Raw genomic sequence first — 27868 nt, 5'->3', positions numbered from 1 at the left:
CCACCACTCATCTGTTTCTCTCATCCCGACCTCCCAGGATTCAGTCATTGTCGTGGAGTCGTTTAAGTCGGGCTTCGAACCTCCAGCCGACTTCCCCTTTGAGGACTTCAGTCAGAATCTGAGCAGAACCGGATCCGATGGGACAATCAGCAACACACCCAAAGGAGACCGAGACAGAGACCGAGACAGAGATGGGGCCCCCGGGTCACGACCCGACCCAAAACACCCAATGAGCAGAACCAAGAACAAGCTGTGGCTGTTTGGGAAGAAACCTAAGGTACGAGGATTGACGGGTGCTCGTCGTGTTTGGGTTGTTGTTGCATTTAGATCTCATGAAGTGGCAGAAAATACAACTTTGACTTGATAGTCGACGCTGACGCTTCATCATCTCGACCAACAGCATTATGTTCTAGCTGAGAAGATGACGAGGTTAGGAACAATTGGAGTGGTTAGATTTGTCAAATTGAGCTTCATCCCTTCATACTAGTGACTAGATCATTTTGCCATATTCCACTTTGTTTCTAATTCCTGTTTTCAAGAAGCGATAAGGAAACGGGTCAAATTCCTTTGGAAGCAAGTGGGAGCTGAATATGAGCGTTGCACTGCAGGTCACATGCTGAGCTTGCATGTTCTATGACTCCCTCTCTGCTCCTCAGTTGTTCTCTCATCTTGTCCTGAGTTGAAGGTTTTTGTCACCTTTCCAGCGTTTGCAGCGATACTCTCAAATCTGTTCCCCTGATACACTTCTTGGACCTTGCCCCTCTCCATAAACACCGTGCTGGTTAATCATTGTCTCCGCTGTTGGTTCATGAGCTGCCTCGTGGTATCAGGAGACTTGTGTGATGGATAGGGTGTGCGTTTGTGTGTTTGGGTCAGTTAAAATGTTCAAGTATTATATTGTAAATATTCATGACTAAATAAGGTACCATTAAAGTTAAAATATATATATATATTCACTTTTTACTCGTTAACTATGTATTGTTATTGATTCAAACATTGCTCAATCCGGATTGGTATGTAGAAGTATGTGACATCACCTTTTTCAACAGAACCCCGCCCTCTCCCAACCAATGACAAAAACATAAATATATCAATATCTCATGTAAAATAACTGAAACTGATCTAACTGTGTCAGGTAATACAATGTTCATGTAGGATCCCGTCACTCACACTAAGATGCTGTTTGAGAAAATCCGTTTTTAATGAATTCTCAGTGGCTGACTTCCTGCCGGCTACACACGCATAAATCAAACAAATGAAAAGTCACACACGAGTCATGCTTCTGACTCTTTCATGACTCGGTGGGAATCCTGTGAATAATCTGCACGTAAACCTGAATGCTTTGATGATGAACAATGTGTCGACCTGACCTCTGGCTTTGTCCTCTCTTCCTGCTCCCCCCCACCAGTCCCCTTCCTCCCTTCCTCCTTCTCCACCATCATCCTCCTCATCCTCACCATCCTCCTCATCCTCCCGGCCCCGGTCGGCCACCCACATTTTTCCTCCGTCCCGGTTCAGAACTGACTTAGTGAGCCACTATCTGTCTGAGAAAAAGACTACAGTACCCAGAATCCCCCAGAATTCGAGGGGCCCGACGAGAGGGGTGAGACAGGAAGTAGTGTTCCAGTGTGTTTGATTGACGGATTGATGTGATTTTTGTTTTGTTCTACAGGGTGTCTGCAAGAAAACATGTTGACTTTAAATGTATTATTTTTAATCTCAAAGCCAGTTTTTAGATTTCGTCAATGTGTTTTCTTCAGGAGCTGTTTTTCTGCTCTCATACGTCTGATTTGATTCATATTTTTAAAATGTAACTTTTAATTTTCAGTCAGTGAAACTTGCAGACACCATGTTGTTTCTCTCACTCATTTCTTTTCTCTCTTTGTCTCTCTTGGGTTGTTTATTCCCTCTATTTCTTTTGTGTGCTGCTCTCCTTTCATTCATGAACAGATCTTTGCTTCGATCACAAGACGGAGGATCCTTGGTGATCGTGTGTGTGTGTGTGTGTGTGTGTGTGTGTGTGTGTTTTAAGGTATTTGCAGGGTTGTTTTTAACGCTGTGGTTGCAGTGTTGTGTGGGGAAACTGGGGGACTGAAAAAGTGTGTATCTAGCATCAGGTGTGTTGCTCTGCTGTGGGCCCGTGTTTGCAGGGATCTGTGTGTGTCTGTGTACTGGAGCGGTTCTGTTCACAGTGTCCGTATGTTCTGAAGCAGAACTTTCTGCTTTCAGACTGTTTTAACAAGCTTGAGAATAACGCCTGGCTTCAGTGCCAAGCCCACGCTTGATTGGTTCTTGCTCCCGGCAGCTCTGTCTGGAGCATCTGCTGGCTGACGGTCAGCGTGACGACTATACTTCGTGCTTATTGAATGTTATCTACATTAGAGAGATGTTTTCCAGTAAGGAAGATGATTTGATACCTTTCATAAGAACTTGTTATTTAATCGTTTTTTTTCTCCTAATGATCAGTCACTATTTTACTTTTGCAAAAAGCCGCTTTGTATTTTAAAGTGTTTGTTTGTAATTTTACACCAAAGAGATAAATGAATAAATGCTGCCTCCCTGCAAAAGAAAACCTCCCTCTTTGCTGAATCATTGCACACCAGCAGGCTAGTAGTAATATTCAATCGTTCATATGCATTCAATTGTTATTCAGTAAAGATAAACTATTACACCCCCTGGTGTGCAATGATGCCCTTCTGGGTACACTGGGAACTCGTATCGATGTGACTGGTTTCCATGCTGACCAGCTGGCTTGTTGGTGGCTGTGTGACATACTGACATCTAACCAGCATCCTGTGTTGTTTGTCTCTTTCTATTGTAACGGTTAATGCGTCAGTGGTCAGTCAAGATGGTAAGTGTGTGTAAGTGTGTGTGTGTAGAGTAGTTATGAGAAGGCCCAGCAGTGTAGGTGGTTGTGCATGTGTCCTTGCTTCCCATAGTGTCCAATATATATATATATATATATAAACCCTTTAGTGATAGTAACGTCTCCTTCCCTAGTTCCAATAGATGTCCTGCCTTATATAACATTACACCCACAGAAATCCAATTACAGTGCCTCGGATTTAGTCCATTGTTCTCCATTTAATGTCACTTACTGTACAGTTTACCCAGAAGGCAACTTGGGTAACTTCAGAAGCAAAATATTGTAATTTGAAGGCAACAAAGAAGAACAAAATAAATATTTTACAACCTGGCAAACAAGTATCTGAATATCCAAAAGTGAATTATTATTCAGCCCAGATTATTGATTGTAAATTAATTGTCTCTCCGAGGTCACAAATTAACTTTCAACTCCTCCATGTCAGTTTACTGTCTGACATTTTAAGATTTAGATTTTGCAGTTCATTTTCGATAAAGTGATTGTCTGCCTTTTATTAACTGTCCCTTCATTGAAGTTCATTTTGAGTGCAGCAACTACATGCTGCTGATTTCCCCGCCTTGTTCTGTGTAAAGTGTGTTGAGTGGAGGCAGCTGGGCTCAACAGAAGTGCAGAGAAACCTATAGATTCATTTTTATTGCCTCTGTTGTGCCCAGTATCATTCCTCCATATCACTGACTTCATTATGAGTTGCTATGTAGTTTAAGATGTTTATTTGTCTTTTTTGTTTTTTAACCACCAGGCCCCATCTCTGGAGGATTTCAGCCACTTGCCCCCCGAGCAGAGGAGGAAGAGGCTGCAGCAGAGGATCGACGAACTCGGCAAAGAGCTCCAGAAAGAGATCGATCAAAGGTTGGGCCTCACCCATCAACACATACCCAGAATAATAAACCCACCGTGGATGTGCTTATGTTGTTCCTCACTCTGACCCATCAACTGCTTATTATCATTAGTCCATCCCATCAGCCCCAGTGCATGTTTGTTCTGTGTCGTTCAGAGATGCCCTGAACAAGATGAAGGATGTGTACGAGAAGAATCCACAGATGGGAGATCCCACTAGCCTGCAGCCCAAGATATCAGAGACCATATGCAACATGGAGAAGCTGCGCTCGGAAATCCACAAAAACGAGGTAAGAAAAGAAGAAGGTTTAGACGTAAATAGAGCCAAGATTACCTGACTGTAAAACCCCAGAAAGAGGTGGAGGGTACGAGAAGAAAGGATGCTGAAGAGGTGAAAAGGTTTCAGGTTAGTTTGGTCTCAAGTTTTTAATAGCGGGTCACCTACGTAAAGAGATGCCCTGTGTGGATGATGGCGGAGTCGATCACAATATACTACTTGTGGTATTAACAGAAGCCTCCTCTCTCCCTCTTTGGTGACAGACGTGGTTGTCTGAGGTGGAGGGAAAGCAGAGCTCCAGAGGAGACCGAAGACACAGCGCCGACAACCACCATCACACTCCTCAAGGCAGAGAGAGGTAAACACTAAATACATGTTCAGGGCAAACATTTAAGAATTAGGTATTTATGAATGATTCACATGAGATTCAGAGTAATCTCAGCTTTCAAAATCATAAGTGAATCTATTCAGTAAGTAGTATGTACCATGAAGTTATGTCTCTACAAACTATTGTTACAATGTTCATTTAAAAACACAAAATCACACTCGCTGGCTTTAGATTATGCTTCGTCTTCTTCTTCTGTATTTGTGTGTTTGTTTATGGCACCATTGAACAAATAATTGAAATAACAATTCTTGACTTTTGGAGTCTTTCATTTTGGAATATTTTCCTAAAAAACTTCCAACAAACAATTCTACAATAATGTATTCTTCCATTTAAGTAATTAAATTAAAAAAGTAAAGTATTTTCATCAGTGCACAGCAGGTCTGCTAAACATATACAAATTTGAATTACAGACCCATTAAAATAAAGCATTGCTAGCAGTTCTGCATGTCATTGTTGAATTCCTCATTGAATGGAGGTAAAATATATGAAAGCTACCATCTTCATTTTTTCATCTAGTAATCCAGTGGCGCAGTTTACTCAGGATTTATTCTCATAAAGTTGACCTCAACAACATGCTCCAGCTAACACACATTTCTCGTCATGGGAATATGAAGAAGGGATCTTTGTTAATCATGCAAACACCAAGCTCAGCCCTGCTGCCTGTTTCCCCGTCAGTCCCGAGGGCAGTTATACAGACGACACCAGTCAGGAGCATCACGCGCCTCAGCAGCAGCGCACCAGTCCTCCGAAGCCCGGACAACCGAACCCCGACCTGCACGAGTTCGATGACGAATTTGACGACGACGACCCGCTGCCCGTCGTCGGACACTGCAAAGCGCTCTACTCCTTCGATGGTGAGGACAAACGGCTGAAAGTGTTAAGTTGGCCGCTTAAAGTAAGAAAAGAGCTCAACAGACAAACTATTGCTTTTTGGTTTCCGTGGCTAACTAGCCAGGTGGGCCAATATGAACGTAAACATGTTGCTACTTGTGGCTACTAGCTTCCAAATGTTAGCAGCTGTGAAACTTCAGATGTGTGCAAGATATGATGCTAATATGTGTGCCAACATAAAACCTAAATTCACAAAAAGTAGTTTGAGGGATCCAAAGCTAACCCTGGTGTGTGTGTGTGTGTGATGACACTATGGTTTGTTTGACTCTCAGGTCAGAACGAGGGCACGCTGGTGATGGCAGAAGACGAGGTAACGCTCGTTTTGGTACCTTTTTTAATAACCAGTTATCCAGACACTCATTACGTTCACTTAAAAACAACCCGTTCATCTTCCACTGCAGGTGTTGTACATCATCGAGGAGGACAAAGGGGACGGCTGGACGAGGGCGAGGAAGCAGGGCGGCGAGGAGGGCTACGTGCCCACTTCCTACGTAGAGATCACCATGGAGAAAAACAGCAAAGGTGCCGTCACCTACATCTGAAGCTAACACTGTGGTCTGTCCTCTCATCCTGTCTGTCGTCCTCACCATCCTCCCTGCTTTCTCTTCCTCCAAATAACACTACAAAAGGACAAAAAACAAACCGACAGCATCTCGACACCTGCATGGACATTCATCTGCTTTCTGATTTCCATCCCGCCTCTCTGTATCCCTCTAACCCTATAATCATTCGTCCTCTTCATATCTGTGGCACTGATGTTCCAGAGGTGAGTGTCTGAGCACAGACACACACATTTGATGGTGTTTTGAGGGATTTGTAAGTTGTACATGAGGCATTTCTCTCTGTGCGTGTGTGTGTGTTGAAGATGTCCACACTGCTGTTTTGAGCCTCTTGTCGAGGCTACACCACTTCTTATCGATCAAAGTGTTTAAGTCTTATGTAATATATTACAATTTATTTTTAATTATTTTCTATGTTTCTTTTTTTAAACTGGAGAGATTTAAAATGGATTTTAAGCTCTTCGTGCGTGTGTGTGTGTGTGTGTGAGTGAGTGTGTGACCGACCGACCGACCTGTTTGGCTGATTTAGTCTTCATGATGTTGTGTGTCCTGTCAGCGCAGAGCTGGAAGTTTTAACGGACGAGGCTGCCGTTATTCTTCCTTTTTAATTATTGCCAACAAATCCCACTTACAGACCAAAACCAGCAATGTGTTAAGTTTCCAACCCCGTCGGCGGCTCTCAGCCCCAAGCCCATTGGTTCCTACTGCAGACGCAAATCTTTATTTATTCACAAATAGTTTCATTTTTAAAAATGTCTCAACACTCACTACAGCAGAAACCTTCTCGAACTCTTTACTGTATATTGCAATGGCAAAATATGGAAATAAAAGTTTTTTTTAAATTGATTTTGCTATCATATTTATACTTAATTATGAATGTGTGTTTTCTCACTGTGGTGAAAGTCATCAGTACAATAGGTACAAATCGAAGAAGATAAATCACATTACAAGAGAATTGATAGACATTTAAACCGCCGAAGAGCTAATCTGTTTGTTTCACGTTGTTAGGCAGGTTATGTCCTTTGCATGGACACGATGAGACAGTTTTATTGAAGGCATTAGATGCCCGAGGAGGAAGAGAAGTGTCCAGTATTTTATTAGCAAAAAAGCCTAAATAAGTTTTCTTTCTTATCTCTTTAGTTATCTGGTGATCCCCTCAGGCTCCCACACAGATATACACAGATAATACTCGTTAGTAGGATCAATTCATTGTTTTTGTTTTTTATGGTAAACAATCCGAATATATTTCAGACATTTAGAAACCTCCAGTTAAGAGATTAAAGTAAGGAAGTGTGCAGTGGGACAATGGTTCCACTTCAGTTATAAGAAGCTGTAACAATAACTCTTATAATTGTCTCTGACATATCATAAGCCGCCTGTTGTTGGTCATTGTTCGAGTCGCTGATTTAAAAACCACTCTGACCGTTACTCATTGGTATCCATGATGGCGTAATCCTCAGCTCAACAGCTCAACATAGTCCTGTTTTAAAGGGTTATTATTGCAGCCAACACCTTGTAGGACAAACAAGGGTGCAGAATCGTGGCACCCGACTACTCATGTCGTCATCGTCACGTAATCACTTCTCACACAATAACTGGTCAAATGTGTTTAAAGGGGAGGCTGCCAAATAGTTCCACTCAAACCTCCTCCTTAAAGCTCACTTATGTGTGTGTGTGTGTGTGTCTGTGTGTGAGAGATGACTGCAGCACCGTGTGTGTCTCGTAGTAACTCCCTCTCTCCTCCATGTGACTGCAGGTTCCTGAGGGCTGCAGGGTGGCCGGGCGATTTGATTGGCTGGTGGAGGGCTCGCGCTGATTGCTGATTAGTGGTGGTGGTGGTAGAGAGTAATGAGGGGCAAGAGAGAGGCAGTGAGAGAAAGAGAGATTAAGTGGAGGCAGGTTTGCATGTCTGCATGCTCACATGTCCATAATTAGCAAAGCTTTCTGTGTTAGAGGAAGAAGGGAGGGTCGTAAGTAGAAGAGTAGATTAATCCAAAGAAGAGGCGCTAGTATAGTTTCTAAAGTGTCGGCCATTAGAGAAGTCCCTCCCTGACCTGCAAGAGTTTCTAAACTTCTTCTTCAAGCTTTAAAAGCTTGACATCTAGTTCAAATACAACACAAGCTGCAACGTGCTGCTTCCTGGTCTTTAAGGGTCTTAAACGATGGAGCTTCTGTGACGGCGTCACACGTTTGGAGGCAAATCCATTCACATCAGGGGGACGGGCTGCTGGTGTTCTGCTCTGTGTGGGCGCAAACATTAATGTGTGTATCGCCTTGTCTTTACTTTTTGACAGCACCTGCTGTGCCCTCAGTAATTGGGGCGTGGCTAATGGTACTTGTCCTCTGTGGATTTATCGTTTAAATAAGAACAGAAGCATCTCCCCACCCTCACACATTCATTGTCTTTGTGCTTTATCAGGATAGCTTTCCTTTTTCATAAATGAAATGAGTCTTCTGTAGAAGCTGTCAAAGTTTTGGAGGGAAAGCTTATTTTGCTAGCATGTTTGTCATTTTTCACTCGAATCAATAGGCTTTTTTTTGGCTTACGTTATTATTTGCTGCCACTAACGATGTCAGTGCTGCACTCATTAATATCATCATCATCATCATCATCTGTGCTCTGTTGGTGATGCCTGCCTGAGCCACTCTGCTCCTCATGCCTGCCTTCACCCTCATACAGTCGCATGTGTCCCAAACATGATCGGGCGTTTTTATCTGTGCCTTTAACTGCAACTTTACGTGTGTGTGTGTGCGCGCATTGGCTGGGTCGTGTGTTGAATGCTGCGTGCTCCTCGTATTTTAATGGAAGCATGAGTATGATTTATGTTTGTGCGTTTATTGTTACTTAAGAGTTACTCATGAGACAGACAGGAGGACTATCAGGTGAATACAGGACCCCTCTACCCCTCTCTTTCTATATATTTTTTTCCCACATTTCCTCTCTTCTCTACCCGAGTTGTAACACCACCAGTTGACCAGCAGGTGGGAGCCTTCCCTCACCAAAGCACAGCTCCGCTCGAGCCGGACTGCGCCGCTTTTAAATCACACCAAAACACGAGGAGGAGCTCCGGTGTCTTTGGAGTCAGACTCTGCCTTACAACCCCTTGTTGTTTTACTGTGGAGGGATTATTCCACACAGGATGTCTGCCCTTCTGCCTGACTACATCTCCCATCAGCCACCTTGGCTCAGCCTCTCCTCCCTGGGGACTCTCAAGTGCATCTCCATTAAAAAAAACAACACATTTTCTTTTTTCAATTCGTTTTTTGTGAATGTGACGACACACGTGTATCAACATGTATGCATGTTTACGGAAGTCAAAACGGGCCTGTTTGGCTCTCCATACCCACTAATATGTAAACGTGTGTACATGCGTGACGTTGGTTTCTACCGTTGAATGATTTGTACATATTAACATATTTTAATGTCATGCTGAATGTGTTTCCATGCTGATTGTTTTTAGGTTTGTTTGATTGACACTCTTCACGAGAGACAACACGGTTTGAACTGAACTGATGCACTTTGCCCTGAAAGTACCACAGCGCTTGAATCTGATGAAATGAGCGCGTTAGAGAGTGAGCAGATGAATGAGGCTCTGTGTTGAGGTGTGAACTTTATGAATGACCACTGTGTTGTGTAGCAGCGAGAACTCTTCCTCTCCCTGATGGTTTTTATACTCCTTTTGTAGCTCTTGGCGAGCAATGACAGACTTCTGTTTTGCATGATTTTTCTAGATTCTTTGAACTCATTGGTCTCTCTGGTGATCTTTTTTTTTAACCCTTCACTGTATTTTATTTCAAGAGACTAACAAAACTGCACACCTGAAGTAAAGTTTGACTTACTTTTGATGCTATTTAAGACAAGAATGCCACCAATGATTCGCTGCTCGTAGACCTAAATAGTTGTAGTCTGCGTTTCTTCGATGAAGCTGTGAAATGTACAGAATGATTCAGTCGGTGTTGTTACTTGAACTATGGTCACGCTTCTCCACGTTTTGCTCTCCGACCTGTGATCGTTTTGCATCGGACAAATAATTAAACATTGAGAGAAATTTGCCTTTTTTCACATGTTGTACGGATTAAACAAAGGAGCCAGTTTCCCGTTGTTATGCTAAGCTAAGCTAACCGGTACAGTACAGACAGTGGCGTCGATGCTTTCTGTCTTTTCTACACATCTGGTTTCATGGTTAGCTGCAGCTGCTAGCCTGCTTGTGATTCCTAAAATCTAATTAAAACGACGTGATTTTTTGTGAACTAAGCTATGAGATGTGTGCAGTTACGTGTTGCATATTCGATTTTTTTTTGTTCGAGTGTTAATACAATCAAACTGTTCAGTCCAGTTTGTTTTTAAAGCAATTAGGGCTGTAACTAATTGTTTTTCATTCTTGATGACTCATTTTTAATTGTTTGGTCTATACAATGTAAAATGAAATGGTCGATGATGCCTATCAAAGATTTTAACAGCCCAGGGCGATGTCTTCCAGTGTTGGGTTTGTTCAACATAAAGTCCAAAACTCAAAACATATTCAATTCATATTGTTATAAAACAGATAAAGGCAGCTTATTTGAGATTTATTTTTGTTTTTGCTAAATGACTAATCGAAAAAAGAAAAGCAAAGAGCACCAGTTTCAGCACTAAAACCAGAACCTTGCTTGTAGTTCTAAATGTGCACTCAGACATACAACACGTGTCCGTGGTGGAGATGAGGATCCTCTGATGTGAAGACGGGGACATCTGTCCTGCTGAATTAGTGTTGATGTTGCTGTGAAGATTCTTGCAGCTCTTCAACTGCAGTACACTCCAAATGTGTAATTATCTTCCCAGATGTCCTCCTTTAGGTTGGCTCATGAGACATGTTTGGAGTGTACTGTCCCTTTAATCAAAGGATACATAATGTCAGGAGTAAGCAGCAGCTTTAGAATGACCAAATTCACCAACAGTCCCATTAACAGTTCTACTTTCTACCATTAATATGCATATAAAAACTGTTGGCTAAGTATTATAATAGCCCCTGTGCTGTATTTCTAAATATTATGCAAAAACACACTATACTAAAGCAGCTTCGAGATGTTGAATGAGGTTATTGTACAATTGTAACGGTTCTTTACTGAAACCTGCCAAGCTACTGTGAGTGTGGTGCCGCTCACCACCCAGAAAACAACAAACCCTGACGTCTTCTGCTACATTCCTCTTGTTTTTAAACTCATGTTTGTCCTGTGGAAACGCACGGGTTACGTACTGTTCAACTCGGCATCGACATCCCATCACAGTGAATGAAAACAGCGGCAGGTACAAGGTGATGATGCAGGATATTGACATCCATGTAAATGTATTTTTACCATGTTGTATATGTTGTAATAACCAATGGCAGTACTTCTCTTTCCATATTGTGCACATCATTTTTTGTTTTTGTTTACGCTAATATGTTGTCAGACACTTTGTGAGCAAAAGGTGTTTTTTTCTCTTCCACGATATTGTCTAATAATAAACTGCTTTGAAAAGTGGATTTGTTTTCTGTGACATTTTATCGGTGCAGGAAGCAGATGGGACCTGTTACAGACCTTTAGGCAAGGCAAGTTTATTTGTATAGCACATTTCAACAACAAGGTAATTCAAAGTGCTTCACATGAAACCATTAAAAGCATAAAGGCAAAAGTAAAGGAGATTTAAAACATACATTGAAACAATAATTGATGTCTCCCTGAGACATTACGCTGCACGCAATCAACCATACACTGCCGCAATTCTGCAATTACTCGCACACAAACCACGTCTGGAAAAGATCTCTGCCGATCTGCGTTTTATAGTGTACGCCTTGCACGAACTCTGTCCCGGAGGAAATGGCAATATATTGTGCAGTCCTTTTAAAACCATTAAAAGCATCAAAACATAAGGCAAAAGGAGATTTAACAGCAATTAAGAACAGTGTAAGAAATAAAATACAGTAGTAAAATGCAGAAATGCAGGAAATTGATTAATATATGAATTGAATGTGGTTCAATTAAAGGCAGCAGCAAACAGAAAAGTCTTCAATCTTGATTTCAATGAGCTGAGGGTCTCAGCAGACCTGCAGCTTTCTGGGACTTTGTTCCAGATATGTGGAGCAGAAAAACTGAACGCTGCTTCTCCATGTTTAGTTCTGACTCTGGGAACAGAAAGTAGACCGGTCCCAGACGACCTGAGGGGTCGGGATGGTTCATAAGGTAGCAGCAGATCAGAGATGTATTTTGGCCCTAAACCATTCAGTGCTTTGTAAACCAACAGCAGGATTATAAAGTAAATTCTTTGTTGGACAGGAAGCCAGTGCAAAGACCTCAGAACTGGAGTGATGTGATCCACCCTCCTGGTCTTAGTGAGGACTCGAGCTGCAGCGTTCTGAATCAGCTGCAGCTTTCTGACGGACTTTTTACAGAGACCTGTAAACACACCGTTACAGTAGTCCAGTCTGCTGAAGATAAATGCGTGGACAAGTTTTTCCAAATCCTGTTGAGACATAAGTCCTCTAATCCTTGATATATTCTTCAGGTGATAGTAGGCTGATTTTGTAATTGTCTTGATATGGCTGTTCAGGTTGAGGTCTGAATCCATAACTACACCTAGATTTCTGGCTTGGTTTGTGGGTTTTAACATCAGTGACTGAAGCTGAGCGGTGATTTTCAATTGTTCGTCATTGGTACCAAAAACAATTACTTCTGTTTTATCTTTGTTTAATTGAAGAAAATTCTGGCACATCCAATTGTTGGTTTGTTCAATGCAGTTACCCAGCCCTTGTATGGGATTATAGTCCCCTGGTGACATAGTTATGTAGATTTGTGTGTCGTCTGCATAATTATGACAACACACTTTGTTGTTTTCCATAATCTGAGCTAGTGGAAGCATGTAGATGTTGAACAGAAGAGGCCCCAGTATTGAACCTTGGGGAACACCACATGTCATTTTCGTCAGCTCTGATGTGTCATCAGCTACAGACACAAAGTATTCTCGGTCCTTCAAGTAGGATTCAAACCAGTTAAGTGCTGTGCCAGAGAGTCCCACCCAGATGTTTAGTCTTTCTAGGAGTATGGCATGGTCGACCGTGTCGAATGCAGCACTGAGATCCAGTAACACTAAGACTGAACTTCTGCCATTGTCTATGTTTAAGTGTATGTCGTTGAAAACCTTAACAAGAGCAGTTTCAGTGCTGTGGTGCTGTCGAAAGCCTGACTGGAAAACATCAAAGCAGTTATTTACGGCCAAGAAGTTGGTCAGCTGTTGGAAAACCGCTTTTTCAATTATTTTACTTAAAAATGGGAGGTTTGATATTGGCCTATACTTTTTCATCGTTGCGGAGTCTAAACTAGCCTTTACTTTAATACTTTATGTGAAATCAAGGGTAACATAGCTTAGAAATACGGTCAGCATCTGACAGAAATAAAATGTCTACTGCATTAGCTATTAATAAAGACAAAGCCTTCAAACATGTCGTCAAAGTTTTCAATTAAGATGTGAATTCAATTAAAGCCATTAGACCTCGGCACATCGTACACCGTATTTATTAATTCTCACCACAGTAGTTCAGAATAATAAAAACATCAACTTCTATTTCTGTCTACATCTACATCTACAGAACATATGTACAGTCTATTATTAACATGCTAATGTTTCAAATATGTACAACTTTAGTCTCACGTGTTAACCAACTCGTCATTTCATTCACGTTTATGCGGAAACAAAAAGATCCTCTTGCTACATTTACACATGTCCAGGAAGCTCTGCTGCTACAAATCACATGTTCTGCTCCTACTGTCTGTAAATACTGCTTACTGGAGTTTGTCTTTGTGATCTGATGATTGGGGGGGGGGGGGGGGGGGGGACCTTGCTATTAATATTAAATTAATATCTGTATATATATATATATATATATATATTCACGATTTATTTTTGTATCAAAGGTCACAAAGAGATAAATGCAGACAGCAATCTAATTGTAACTCTTAAATACACTATATATACACATATCCAGATAATATACAGAGACTTTGAAGGTAAATTTCCTTCCTCAGTTTATAAAACTATTGCTGTGGTTTGTATTATAACGCTGAATTACCAGGATTAAATACAGAGTACATTCACGCCTTTAAGGGTACACCCTTACATTTTATTTGTAATGTTCTCGTCACAAGATGTAGCGCTAATTTGATGTATTTCCTCTTTTAGTCTCAACGTAGAACTTTGTTCTCCATTAACTGGAATGTCAGAGTCAAAATAAAACACGTGCCTGTTCAGGAAAAAGCACAATTTCATGACCAACGTCTCCCTTCGAGCCTCTCTCGTCTGCTCTGTGCTCACACGAACAGTCACTCCCCTTTAAACGGTCATTGTTAAAGTTTAGCTGTGACCGAACGGTACTTCTCACCATTTATTTGGAGGATTTCTGTCACTAAAACATGGACGAATTTAGTAACCTGTAGATACTGCATCTCCTGATCCCAGCAATGGAAGTAAGGGAGTGAAACCTAACAATCATCTCAATCTGTCTGTTTAGATTCTGCCTGTATGTGTGTGTGTACATTCACACGTGAAGCCTCGTAGTTGTGAGTCTGATGTTATGTAATAATCTGTGAATTGTGCAGAGACTCTGTGGGTAATGTGCATTCTAAATAAACATTTATTCTTTTTCACTTCAAGTTTTACTGGATGGACATTGATGCTTTTGAGCCCCGGGGACGACTTTAAACTGGAGAGGAGAATGACAGACTTGTCTTGTGAAATATTAAATGGTTTAAAAAGTCTGGAACCAAACCGGCATTAATCTGGAGAAATAAGAAGATTGTGAACAGCTGATTACTGTCAAGTTTGATTTCTGTCGCTATAAACCTTCCACCTCATGACAGTTTCTTTGTCTTTCCTTCGTCGCGGATCGTTTCCGATCCACCTGATGTTCTACTGAAGTCAGATTAAGGTCTGTGTTTTGGCCGGGGGCTCCAGTTTCCGTGACAACGCAGTGAGGATGAGGTTGAATTTGTTGAAGCGATCCGATTGGTTGACCGAAGCTCCACGACTTCCCCACAGCAGCCGCAGCTGAAAGTCTGTTTTAAACACCTCCAGCAGGTCTTCATCGCACGAGAACCCTGTGGACAAAAAGCACACAACTATCATGTATCTTCTGTTTATTAAACGACAATTACACGCATGCGTGTCTTTGCGTAGAACTTTGTGCGTTTTCAGTTTTTTTACCTTGTAAGATCTTCTGTGTGTTGGTCGTGTAGCTGTGTGCGTTGTGCGCGACGTCGCGTGCCGCCTCCAGGTGGCGCAGCATGATGTCGCAGCCCTGGTCGCTGGTCTCCCAGAGCTCCGCCCCCTCAGGTGTGGTTGACGGACGCTCCATCAAAGTGAGGAGGGGCAGCAGGAGGGGGACGCAGACCACCGGAGGGGAGCAAGCTGCAGCAGGAGGACGAGGAGGGACGTCAGAAGTCAGAGCATATCTGTGATTGAGTGATTGCTTCTACACAGCTCTCAACATGGCGACGGTTCATTAACTCTGGTTGGGAAGCAACCTCATAAACTGTGACTGTGACGCGTTTGTACTTTATACTGATAGTTTTAGAAACTCAAGACATGCTTGTGTTCAGTACCTGTGCCCTCATACAGATTGTTGTAGAAAGGCTTGAGAGTTTTCTCGTAGCCGATGGCGGTCTGTGTGTAGTTCCTTCGTAGAGTCGTCCATGTTTCCTCCAAGCGGCTGATCTGCAGAGAACAACGACACACACACCAACTGTAAGCGTCTCAAACTACCGTCAAACAGAAAGACACAAGCATGTGTCTCTCTGTTTGCATGAACACATTGCAATTAAAATGCAGATAATTCGTGATTCATGAATGTGGTTCAAACAAGTGTATATTTCTGTGTTTGATATCAAGTTTGTGTGTGTGTGTGTGTGTGTGTGTTACCTGTGGCAGGTCCAGAGCTTTCATCAGGGCCGTGAAAGCGAACAGGTCGCCCACCGTGTCCTTCAGCTCCAGCGCCACCAGAATGATGCGATGTACAGTCGACGCCCGCTCGTCGACGCTGCCCGTGCATCCCAGAATATCCACGGCAACGCCTATCGCCATGGTGTGGTGCCTTGGAGACGGAGGAGACGGAGGACTATCAACACCAGCTGACAGAAATGAAATGTCTGTTTTTGTTTCAGTCGGTTTCTATAATCTGATCTTTCAGTGGCTGTCTTAAGGCCGACAGGAAGTACTGTGAGCAGGTATGAAACACTGTCGTGTTTGTGCACATTGGTTCAGTTAAACCAGTTGTCTCCAATCTTTCTGTCTTGTAACCCCTTAAAATAAGACAATTTGGAGCTGAAAGTACCCAGTATCTCACGAGAAAACACACAAAAAAAAGAATTCAAGTAAATTAACTATAAAAGAAAGAAATGTGTTTTAGTATTAGTGACGCCATATCTTTTCTGTTGTGTGTGTGTGTGTGTGTGTGTGTGTGTGTTTGTGTACCTTTCCATTAGGTCCAGCCTCAGCTGTCGACCGTGGGGAAGCGTCACCAGCTCCAGACCAGATGACACGCCCATCTGACCTTTAACCTCTGGAGTCACTCCGACTATCCTCGCAACCTGGAGGACGAAAAAGGTTAAAAAGAGGCCACCGATTACATTTAGTTGTTTTATTTTCCACTCTTCTATCTGCTGTGTGTGTGTGTGTGTGTGTGTGTGTTGATCAGGTGTAATGTTCGGCTCAGGGCTGTTTTCTTTCTGAGACACGAGGATCATTTTATTGCATCAGCTGCAGGATAGAAATCTAATTCTGTGGCTCACGGAGGACCTGTGTGGAACAGCACCAGTAAACAACTTCAGATAGTTCCGTCTGTCTGCTCTAAAACAGGTTTTAATGAGGCACTCTTTTATGTTGTGACTAAAGGCCTTTATTAATGGTTCATCATTTATTTATTGATAGTGATGATCCATTAATAAGACCAACTTTTATCGTTCATCTCACCACACTCATGGTTTATTAGAAAGAAATGTATCCATAATGAATCATTAATGATTATCAGCCTTTAAAAACTGCATTATTACCAAATGCAATAGATAAGATCTATAGCATTAATCAATTATTAATTCTGTGATTATTATGGAGTCTGTCCATTAGAGAGCACTGGCAGCTTTATTCTTCAACTGGAAAATGTTCTTCAACTTGAAAAGCAACATTGCTTTCAGAGAGAAGATAAAAATGCCAATCGATAATTACTCTGAATTAAATAGTTGAACTGTGTGTGTGTGTGTGGTGTGTGTGTGTGTGTGTACCTGGCAGTCGGCCATCAGCAGGTGTCTGGCGATACTGTGGTGATCGTGGCTGAGCAGCAGCTCCTTCGCTCTCTTCAGAACCACCATCTCCAGCGGTTTGTTCTCCGGCGGCAGAAGTCGAGATCCGAACTCTGCCGGCTGAAACGTCGACTCGGTCTCTTCGACCAGCCAATGGAAACTGCTCCTCTTGTCTTCCTCCTCCTCCTCCCTCCCTGCGTCGTCCTCGCTGGTGTTTTCTAAGGCGGCGATGGCGTGATGGTAGGAGCTTCTGTCCAGTCCTTTCCTCCCTCCCGCCTCCTCCTCCTCCCCGTCCTCCTCCTCTCTCCATCCCTCCCCCTCTCTCCTCAGTCTCTCCACGTAGCTGCAGAGCGGAGGCTGAATTTGGAGGTCTGTGATGGGGTTAAGGGGATTCGATTCCTGCCACTCCAGCGGGCTGCAAGACCTCAGGTCCGCAGGGCTCGGCTGCAGCCGATCAGTCCGTCCTGCGTTTGCTTCTGGATGTGAACCCTGAAGAAGTTCAGCGGAGGACCCGAGAGAGTCTGCAGGGCGGCGCTGATGGAGGAACTTCAGGGGTTTGACTGGAGGTACAGGAGGGCCTCTGGTGGCTGTGGAATAACAGACAGAACATTAATATATGTCTACTATCGAGTAGATAGTCCATACATTAAATAATTGCACCCACAGCAATTCAGAAGTTAATGTTAGTCAATAACTTAAGGCTGAAGGATACAGTACAATTAATAAGATGTTTATAACAATGAGTACAGCAATGTTTCATGAATTGAAACGCCTTCATTAACGAGCAGCAGTTACTCTCTCAGCAGCAGCTGCTGTTTCTTCACATTTAGACTTTAAGTTCAGAGGATGCTTCCTGATCTCTATCATATCTGCGTAACTTCCCTATCGATATTAATGTGTGCACAATCTTAATATCTGTTGGTCAAAATGTATTTTGACATTTCATGTTCATGTGGAAGCAGTTCAAACGTCACCTTCACTCCTCCATGTAGGCACCTTGCTGGGTTTGGGAGGCGGTTTGGGACACAGCTGGCTGTCAGAGCCCCGGATGGCCTGGCCTGCAAACACATAAACAACGTGTTTTATCAGACCCGACTGTTTATTCTTGGAACCAAATTGAATCAGTAAATGTCATGATTCCCTTTGTGTCTGTATTAAAGACACATCGTATCTCCTTACTGTGGCAGTGAACCATGTAATACCACAGTCTGTCTTTTATTTACTTTACTTTCACTTTAATTTCCGATTCGCATGCAAACAATAGCAGCGGCGAAACAAAGGCGAGTCTCCTAAACCTACATGTGTGTGTGTGTGTGTGTGTGTTTGATTTCACAACAGATAAGACTGTTGTACTGTTGCTTCAGATATTTTTAAACCAGAGGCCACGAAGCTGTTCTTCTTTCCTTCCCGGCCCTACGTATTATTATTATTGTTTTATTATCATTACAGTGGATGGTATGGTTACTAAGCAGCACTCGGGTTCACAGGTGATCTTCAGGTTGTCCAGTATTTCTGAGCTTTCTCTTGCAGAGAGGCTTTGTCATCGAGCACATTTGCGTAACGCTGGATTTTATAGCTTCCAGATCCACTGACCTGCCAGAAGCTCTGCAGATCTCCGTGGCACAGAGGGGCTCAGCGCCGGCTCACTGCCCGTCCGAAAGACCGGAGACTTGGGGTTCGGGCTCGGGAGGAGAGGATCAGGAGATCTGGATCCTGAGGAGACGAGGAGCCGACAGGAGAGCACAAGAAGAGCATGTTACAGAAAGAGGAGATGAGAATAAAAGGGGGAAAAGGTGAGTAAACCATGAGAATATATGAGCGAAAAAAGGAAGAGGATGATTGGAACCGAGAACAGCGATACAAATTAGTTGATTCTATCTCACAGACCACTTTTTATCCTCAAAATGAATTATTCATAACAATTTGCACAACAAAAAGTGAATAACGGCTAACACACTTTTTTTGAATCACTTATAAAAGCGTGTAAAAAAAGTCTGCCTGCAATAACTCAAAGCAGCACACATCTTTCATCCGTCTCTTCACTTGGTTGTGCACAGAAATAACTCAATTAGTTGAAGCCAATCGCTGCATGAAATGGGGTGAGGTTGTCAGATGGTTTGGGATGGATGGTCTTCTTCGTCAGAGAAGGGTTTTCCGACGCCGTCGGTCAATCTGACAGGGGCTTTATGTGAAGCATACTCAGGCCTTCAGAGTCTCGCTCTCACTCACCGAGTGGCAGGTAGCTTTCCGATTGGTGCGCCTTGAGCGGCCGTCGCCTCTCGAGGACCTGATTGAGACTTGCTGGTTGGCTGCCACAGCGATCCTTCAACCTGAGTGAAAGGGGGACGTGGGGTAACGGATCTCAATCAACATATTGAATCGTCAACACAAGTAAAGGAGAAATAAATCAAACCTATTTCAAATACGAATCAAAACGTTGACACGGTGAGAATAAAAAGTAACGTATTAATGAGGAAGAAACAAAGACAACACTGTTTTTCTGAGTTGGTAGACCTCCTTTCTCTTGTTTTTCTTTCTCCTTCCCTATCCTCCTCCTTTCTTCTCCGTCTCTATGTTCCGTTCTACTCTGGACCACATATTCGTCTTTTCCTCGCTCCCTCTTTGTCTCTTCACTCGGACAGATATGGACTCCGTACATTCAGCTCGATGCACTCGTGAGATTACACACCGCTGTTCCTTTCTGGCTGAAAAGGCAAACATACACCATGTCTGTCTTTGTAGAGGGCTTTAGATACATATGGAACATGTCGTATACATACAGCCCCCTGCCTGGGTGATGAATGTAAACATCTTGAGGTTACGTGGTAAAAGCAGGAAGGGATTTAAAGGAATGATTTAAGTCTTTCACAGCGTGTGAGAGAAAGAGAAACACAGCGAGAGAGAATGACTGAGTAAAGGTTGGTCTCCATTCTTCAAATGTAGCAGACAGCATGTTATTTGGTCTGTAGCCCACTACCCACTTTCAGTCTTTAACGTGGTATTTGTAAAGTCCAACAAATTACACATGCTCAATATGTGATTGTCTAGAAACGACAAACACGACTGAACCTTATCGGCGTTCATCACTGTGTCTGTGTGGGTTTCTGGAAGAGCACCAACCTGAGCTGGCTGCCTCGGCTCATGCCGTTGTCCCGGCAGTGTGCGCTGTGTTGCACGGCGTGCGTGTTGTCCTGCGTGTGTCCGTTGGTAATGTTGAGGCTGAGGCGCTTCCGACTCCGCCGCTCCTGCGTCATGAGCGCCTCTCGGTGATGGCTGGACAGGCCGTACTTTTCCTCCAAGCAGCGTAGCGGCAGCCCTCTGTTGATTGGCTGGAAGACGATGGCTCCCACCACCTTAAATGCACGGAGAGAAAAAGACAGACCACAGTAAACTCGACGTGTTTTCTCCATCAAACGTTCTCTCTTCGACAGTGGAATATTACGTTTTTACATTTTACATTGTTACCAATCACGACGAATTCTTTGGATTGCATTTGTTATCTCGTTAATGTCAGCAGAGGAAGGTAGTGCACACAAAGCTTTCTTTATGTGTTTCCAATGAGTAAAACACACTAACTTCCATATATTACTGACCACCAACAAATGAACCGCGTCAAAGAGCCTAAGAAAACAGTTCATGTGTAAAATATTTGACCAAACCCACCTGGGAGACAGACTTTCTGTTGCCGACATAGTATCGTATAAGTGCAGGGACGTTGTCAAACCCTTCCCTCTCCAGCCGGTACTCGACTCTGGAGTAGGCTTCGTTCAGCGTCACGACCTGAAGGAGAAATGTTTAAAAATAATGAAGTTATTCATAACTGTTACCTTCAATTTTTCTTTAAATAATTTTAAATGTGAAATGATTCCGCAGGAAACTGCAAATACTGGAACAGAATCTAAACCTAATACACTGTTTTCAGTCTGGAGCTTTCAGCTTCTTGCTTTGATTTATGACGATTATTAAAATAATATGAAAAGTTGAAACTATCACTGAGAAGATCCCCAAATCAGAATTGGCAGGAAATCATTATGATGGAGGGAATGTAGAGCATCCTAACATGTTTGCTGTCTTCAGTGAAGCCGAGACAAACAAACACTTGGTCTCATAAACCATTCACCACCGTACCAAAGTATTACAATACACACCTTTAATAGTACACGTAGTTTTACCTTCTTGTTGATTTTAAAGTGCTGGGCAGCATTTCTCCACTGGCAGGTCAGAACATAACTTCCTGGACTGGACAGCGAATCACGGATCAGGAAATCTCCATCACGCTGCACCAAGTTTTCTGCAACCTGGAGCAACACAGAAGATTACATATGGGTACACACGAACACACACACACGCACACACACACACACACGCACGCACGCACACGCACACACACACAAACACATGCACACACACACACACACACACGAACACACACACACACACAACCACACGCGGGGACACCCTGTGTGTTTATAGTGCAAACATTTAATTAAATCTGATAATGGTCGGCTGTTATACTGTTACGTTCTTTATGAGCTCAGTGCCGGCTGGTTTTCAGCGGTTACATAAGAAAAGAAGATGTTTAAAGCCTCAACCTCTTACAGAATTTAGAAAATGTTCATATGGGAAATGTGCTCTTTGACTCGTTTTAAGCCCATAAGTATGTACATAATATGAAATCAAACAACTCAAGGTCCATTTACTTGAATTTACTGGAGATTTTAGCCAAATCCTCCTGACTGTACAGTAGTTTCAGACGTCAGATTAATTCATCAGGTTAGACTTTTCTTTTTTGTCAAAGTATTTGTTTGACAGGTGACTAATAAGCTGTAAATGTTTGTTTTTCATCTTTGTATCCATCACACTCTTGTTAAATTGACTTCCTCTCCTGTTTCTCTCTCTCTCTCTTTCACACACACACACACACACCCACACGCACGCACGCACGCACACACGCACACACACACACTTTAATTTAGCAAGTGTTTGTATAGTATATAATGGTAGTTTAGTTTAGCCAAAGGAAGCAGCTTATTAAAAATGATTACATCTCAGAGTAGCTTTCAGAGGGAACACACACACACACACACACACACCATACAGAAAGAGAGCTTTTTATGCACTGACCTTATGTTGTAACCCAGGCCCCGCCGCCGAGGCCACTATTTAAGTTATAATCTTTCTGTAAGCACTGTGTGTGCAGTGCGGCAGCCTAATAACAGGTGATCTGGTTCAACAAGTTTTTAACGCGGCTTTTAAAGGGAGGGACTCATGACTCAGATTTATGTGTGTGTGTGTGTGTGTGTGTGTGTGTGTTACCTGTCTGGGAATCGCTCCGTGGTACCACGCGTGGCTTCTCGGCTCCTCACAGTTCAGCTTTAGTTCTTCCTCCAGCTCCCTGCGGAGTTTCTCTGAGGGGCAGTCCACGATGAACTGATCTCTGGAGAACTGCGATAAAAGAACATACAAAAACAGAGCCCAATAAAAGGGGCTGACTTCTACAAACACACAGAAACAGACGTCAGTGTCTTCATTCATCCATCCACAGCTTTGAAGATAGCTAATGCTGAAAGTTTCCGATACGCTTACTATTTACAACCTCCAGGTTAGGAATCTCTGGTCGAGCAGCAACAACTAAACGAAACAACTCTTCACTCAGACACAAAGCTAAAGCTAAGGCTAAGGCTAAAGCTAATTATTTTCTGTATTTTCTTTCAGCACTATAACCTATGTAAATGCATTTATTGGTATTGATACTTTTGCTGCCACTACAACTACTACTACTTCCAGTAATAATAACAATAAAAGTTTCATTTTAAACACAAATTAAAGTAGAAGACAAAAGCCAATGTGCTACAATTCAAAAGCAAAAGTAAACAGTGTCAAATCATAGCAGCAGTTAAAAAATATGTGATGAGCTTGTATAACGCAGCTTATATAACATGACATGAAGAAGCCATCAGACCTTTTTCTTTAAAGTTTTACCTTACCGCCCAAAATTAATAATTTGCCTCAAAGGAACAATCTGTGCAATCAACAACACACAATACTGAAAACCAAACTGATTGAAAATAACCCCAAACACAGGAGAATGACGAGTTCAGTCTTACTCAGACACATGACAGATGATTGAGTGATTGATCAGCCAGTAAAATCCAGACAGCGAGCCCAGAAAGTTTGGAAAGTTGAAAAGTGACAGAACGATCCGGTAACTGACAGGATGCAGAGTCAGCACAACCACCATGCACCATACAACACACACATGCACTTACATGACAGCTGCTGGGTCTCTGCATCGCTCCTTCTTTCTCCCTCAATCAAATACACACTTCATATCAAACGCATACAATCATTAAACACACACACAAGTCCTTTTTTCAGGCAACATGCTCTCTCTCTCTCTCTGTGTCCTCTGTGATTTTCCTCTCTCGACTTTCCATCCTGACCCCACCCAACTGCCCAGACATGCCTCCATACACACCCTCACCTGACGTGCGTAAACACACACACACACACTCTCCAGTGACGCAAACACTTCCCTGAACTTTCCCTTAGAGTTGACAGGTGAAACTAGAAAGTTATGCTCAAGCTGCTGAGCTCCAAGTAAAACTGGAGGATGGGTCTAGTTCTAGTGCAGGTCTACAGTTCTATGATACTATAACGCTATGTTGTAGGTTTGCAACTTAACTGTAGCGACCTTTAAAAAAGTGCCTGAAAGGAAACTGAATCTCTCTCTCTCTCTCTCTCTCTCTCTCTCTCTCTCTCTCTCTCTCTCTCTCTCTCTCTCTCTCTCTCTCTCTCTCTCTCTCTCTCTCTCTCTCTCTCTCTCTCTCTCTCTCTCTCTCTCTCTCTCTCTCTCTCTCTCTCTCTCTCTCTCTCTCTCACACAATAGACCCCTCTCTGCCTTCAGTTGCCACATCTCCATGTGTGACAGGAAATCAGCGTATCCTTTTACAGCTTCCACACAGAACACAGTGGACACCAGGCTCTGTGTCATAATGCTCGTGCACTGATTTAGTTTGTTTCTGAAGCAGAGGCAACATGTCACTGCAGCCTGACTTGTGTGACTATGTGTCCGTCGGTGCAGCAGCGGTACGAGAGGCTGTACAACAGAGCCATCATGCAGTCCTGTGGCTGCATTGATTTCGCTGTATGCAATATAATAGCAAAGTAGTTTAGTCACGTGCAAACTGTGTTTTTCTCTTTTTTAAACTGAATGAATAAAGAAAATGTGAAAATGATTATCATTTGCAGGAGAAACATGCTGTCGTTTAACATTGTTTCTTATTCTTTACTTTACCAATTTATTCAACGGAGTCTGACTTTTCAGAAACCTTTTGGTTTTAGTATCATCTGTTCATTCAGCCTGGAGAGTGGAGGATAAAGAACATGATAAAAATGTGCATGGGGACGGCTGTAAAATCCACATTTTATAATAACTGGGTGTTTTATGTAGAACTGTATTTGTATATATATATATATATATATATATATATATATATATATATATATATATATGTAGAACTGTATTTGTATATATATATATATATATATATATATATATATATATATATATATCTGAAAAAAAAAAATTTTAATTGACATTTGATACCTGGCCTTTTATTGTACATTTTTCTGATATTATTCTGCTTTTTACAGCCTGACTTTACCCACTTGAATCAAGGAGATAAACTATGATCTAAACAACAACCGTGCATTGGAGTATAACTTCTACTACCAAATGGAACTGAGGCTCTGGCCTGACCATCAGCAGCAATTTGGAGATCAGTGTGTTGCCCACGTCATCATCAATTATTGATAATTTTAGAATTCAGAATTTCTCCAGCTGTTGTACCAGAGTGGCCATGCCCCCCCCCCCCCCCTCATGGTGATACTGTCTAAGGGAGGCAGAAAGGAGCAACAAAGAGATGTACAATACCTAAGATTTAGAGGTTGCATCAACTTTGATTTCTTTTCAGAATCAGAATCAGCTTTATTGGCCATGTGTGCTTACGCATACATGTAATTTGTCTCCGGTTTGAATTTTACTTTTTGTTTTGGTTCTCTGTTGCACGTCAGTTAAAAGCAGTACGTCTGGGCAGCTTTTCCTGTTGTACCGGATCTAATCTACATAACTATGTCACCAGGGGACTATAATCCCATACAAGGGCTGGGTAACTGCATTGAACAAACCAACAACTGGATGTGCCAGAATTTTCTTCAATTAAACAAAGATAAAACAGAAGTAATTGTTTTTGGTACCAATGACGAACAATTGAAAATCACCGCTCAGCTTCAGTCACTGATGTTAAAACCCACAAACCAAGCCAGAAATCTAGGTGTAGTTATGGATTCAGACCTCAACCTGAACAGCCATATCAAGACAATTACAAAATCAGCCTATTATCACCTGAAGAATATATCAAGGATTAGAGGATTTATGTCTCAACAGGATTTGGAAAAACTTGTCCACGCATTTATCTTCAGCAGACTGGACTACTGTAATGGTGTGTTTACAGGTCTCTGTAAAAAGTCCGTCAGAAAGCTGCAGCTGATTCAGAACGCTGCAGCTCGAGTCCTCACTAAGACCAGGAGGGTGGACCACATCACTCCAGTTCTGATGTCTTTGCACTGGCTTCCTGTCCAACAAAGAATTGACTTTAAAATCCTGCTGTTGGTTTACAAAGCACTGAATGGTTTAGGGCCAAAATACATCTCTGATCTGCTGCTACCTTATGAACCATCCCGACCCCTCAGGTCGTCTGGGACCGGTCTACTTTCTGTTCCCAGAGTCAGAACTAAACATGGAGAAGCAGCGTTCAGTTTTTCTGCTCCACATATCTGGAACAAAGTCCCAGAAAGCTGCAGGTCTGCTGAGACCCTCAGCTCATTTAAATCAAGATTGAAGACCTTTCTGTTTGCTGCTGCCTTTAATTGAACCACGTTCAATTAATATATTAATCAATTTCCTGCATTTCTGCATTTTACTACTGAATTTTATTTCTTACACTGTTTCTTTAATTGTTTTTAAATCTCATTTTCTTTTGCCTTATGTTTTGATGCTTTTAATGGTTTTATATGAAGCACTTTGAATTACCTTGTTGTTGAAATGTGCTATACAAATAAACTTGCCTTGCCTTGCCTTACTGGCATTACACAACACATTTAGACACAGACGCGCACTGGTTCTCAACCGGATCATCTGAAAGCACGAGAGCTGGCTTCAGTTGACTTGGCTCGTGTTGGAGCTCTAATAAATGACATGCCGTCTGTTTTTTGTTATGGATTATAGTCACATCTGTGATTACATTCATTACAACATTAAAATGCTTTTACACCTGCAGCCGACGGCCACGAGTGCTGTCGAGAACGAGGATGCATGGCAGGAAGGAGACAAGGATGTATGGAAGGAGGGAGGACTGGAGATGCAAAGGGAGGGAGGAAATGGATTATGTAGCTGAGGAAGGAAGAACAGAAGAAGAACTGAGAAAGAAATAGATGAGTGAAGACAGATGGAGAGAGTGAAGGGGGGAGGACTGGAAGTAGTGAGGGAGAGGAGGAGAGATGGAAATGGTGGATGGGAGTGTTTTTTATAGGCTGGCCTTTAATAAGACCCTGCAATATGATGTCATCCTCCGGGAGCAGCTGCATTTATGCTGTACCACCCTGTGCATATGGACCACAACATGGCAGTACAGTGGACTGTACTGACCCGCATGTCTTTCCAACATGCTTATTTCCTCTCCCACTCCTCCTCCTCTTCTTCTCTCAGTATTCACACTCATGCCAAAACAGCACTCAGCATTAAAGTGCAGCATTTTTTCGTCGGACAAAAAGCAAAGGGTATTGTTGAAAGAAAATCCAATAACTGTTGAAATCCTTTTGGATTTCCTGGATTTTTTTTTTTTTTTACAAAACTCTTGAAAGGTTTCTGTGTGCATCTGTTGTCGATGCTCGGGTTCAAAACCAGGTCTTCTCGTTTGCTGTGAGAGTGCAGTCTGAGCTGGCGCGGACCAATCAGAAGCAGCGGACAGCTCTGTAAGCTGCTGGTCCTCTTGAGTTGAGTGAGGGGAGGACAAATAACCTTTTAGCATTATAATTCAGATTCCTCATCATCTCACACACACACACACACACACACACGCGTGTACACATGCACTCACTACTGGACGATATAATCCCCGTTCTCCCTCAAATCCTTCGTGTACTGCAGTACGATGAGTGAAAGCACCGAATCGAAGGTTCTTGGATGACACCATTGACCTCCAGTTCGAAATGAGTGTGTAATCTGATGTGCAGGATGATCAATAACAAAAGCTAAAAATGCTGTAACGGGTTACAAGAACAAGCTCAATTGAAATCACATTAACGGAAAAACCAAATGGATCAAATGTATGTTACTGCAGGTTTGAATTGTTTTCCCAGCCTTGCCATTGAGAGGACAGGTGGTGGCCATCTTCCTCATCATCACCATTAAAATAACAAGTGTGGTCTGCTGCTTATCTGGTATTTCCTCTTCTCGTTATCTTTCTCTTTCAGTTTCTGTCCCTCCCCCTCATTGTGGAACTCTACAGTTTCTTGCTCTTTCTAGCTACTGCGCTGTATGAATCCATCCAGCTGTCAAATTAACTCCACGTGAAGTTTTAAATACTTAGTGCAGCTAGAAAGTACATCCAGGAGGAAAATAATGGAAAACTTTTCATTATTCAGCAAAAACCTCCATCTCGCCA

General features: G+C 42.4%; 2 protein-coding genes across 4 annotated transcripts in view; one reads left to right on the top strand and one right to left on the bottom strand.

Moving 5' to 3' along the window:
* Positions 1-11339, top strand: part of fnbp1l (formin binding protein 1-like) — a 34852-nt gene extending 23513 nt beyond the window's left edge. Inside the window, exons 9-17 of one of the 3 annotated variants that reach the window (XM_079267492.1) lie at positions 38-277; positions 1409-1603; positions 3624-3733; positions 3879-4011; positions 4262-4356; positions 5062-5240; positions 5550-5587; positions 5679-5799; positions 7594-11339. In XM_079267492.1, the coding sequence (XP_079123618.1) occupies positions 38-277; positions 1409-1603; positions 3624-3733; positions 3879-4011; positions 4262-4356; positions 5062-5240; positions 5550-5587; positions 5679-5799; positions 7594-7601 (1119 nt within the window). In that variant the 3' untranslated portion in view covers positions 7602-11339. Of the gene's footprint in view, positions 1-37; positions 278-1408; positions 1604-3623; positions 3734-3878; positions 4012-4261; positions 4357-5061; positions 5241-5549; positions 5588-5678; positions 7564-7593 lie in introns of those variants that run through there. The other 2 variants (XM_079267491.1, XM_079267493.1) reach the window with 2 other exon arrangements.
* A 1872-nt stretch (positions 11340-13211) lies between these two features.
* bcar3 (BCAR3 adaptor protein, NSP family member) overlaps positions 13212-27868 on the bottom strand; it is a gene marked incomplete at its 5' end in the record, with an annotated part of 56736 nt that continues 42079 nt past the window's right edge. The window contains 13 exons of the mRNA XM_079267969.1: positions 13212-14945; positions 15052-15255; positions 15450-15561; positions 15766-15937; positions 16318-16433; positions 17124-17728; positions 18116-18199; positions 18735-18854; positions 19371-19471; positions 20262-20494; positions 20805-20921; positions 21314-21439; positions 22458-22586. Coding sequence (XP_079124095.1) covers positions 14767-14945; positions 15052-15255; positions 15450-15561; positions 15766-15937; positions 16318-16433; positions 17124-17728; positions 18116-18199; positions 18735-18854; positions 19371-19471; positions 20262-20494; positions 20805-20921; positions 21314-21439; positions 22458-22586 — 2298 coding nt within the window. The 3' untranslated portion in view covers positions 13212-14766. The remainder of the gene's footprint in view (positions 14946-15051; positions 15256-15449; positions 15562-15765; positions 15938-16317; positions 16434-17123; positions 17729-18115; positions 18200-18734; positions 18855-19370; positions 19472-20261; positions 20495-20804; positions 20922-21313; positions 21440-22457; positions 22587-27868) is intronic.

The sequence above is a fragment of the Melanostigma gelatinosum genome (assembly GCF_949748355.1).
Source record: "Melanostigma gelatinosum genome assembly, chromosome: 4".
In the NCBI taxonomy this organism is placed as follows: domain Eukaryota; kingdom Metazoa; phylum Chordata; class Actinopteri; order Perciformes; family Zoarcidae; genus Melanostigma; species Melanostigma gelatinosum.
The sequence above is the reverse complement of the archived record's forward strand: the minus strand, read 5'-3'. Positions and strand labels throughout refer to the sequence as shown.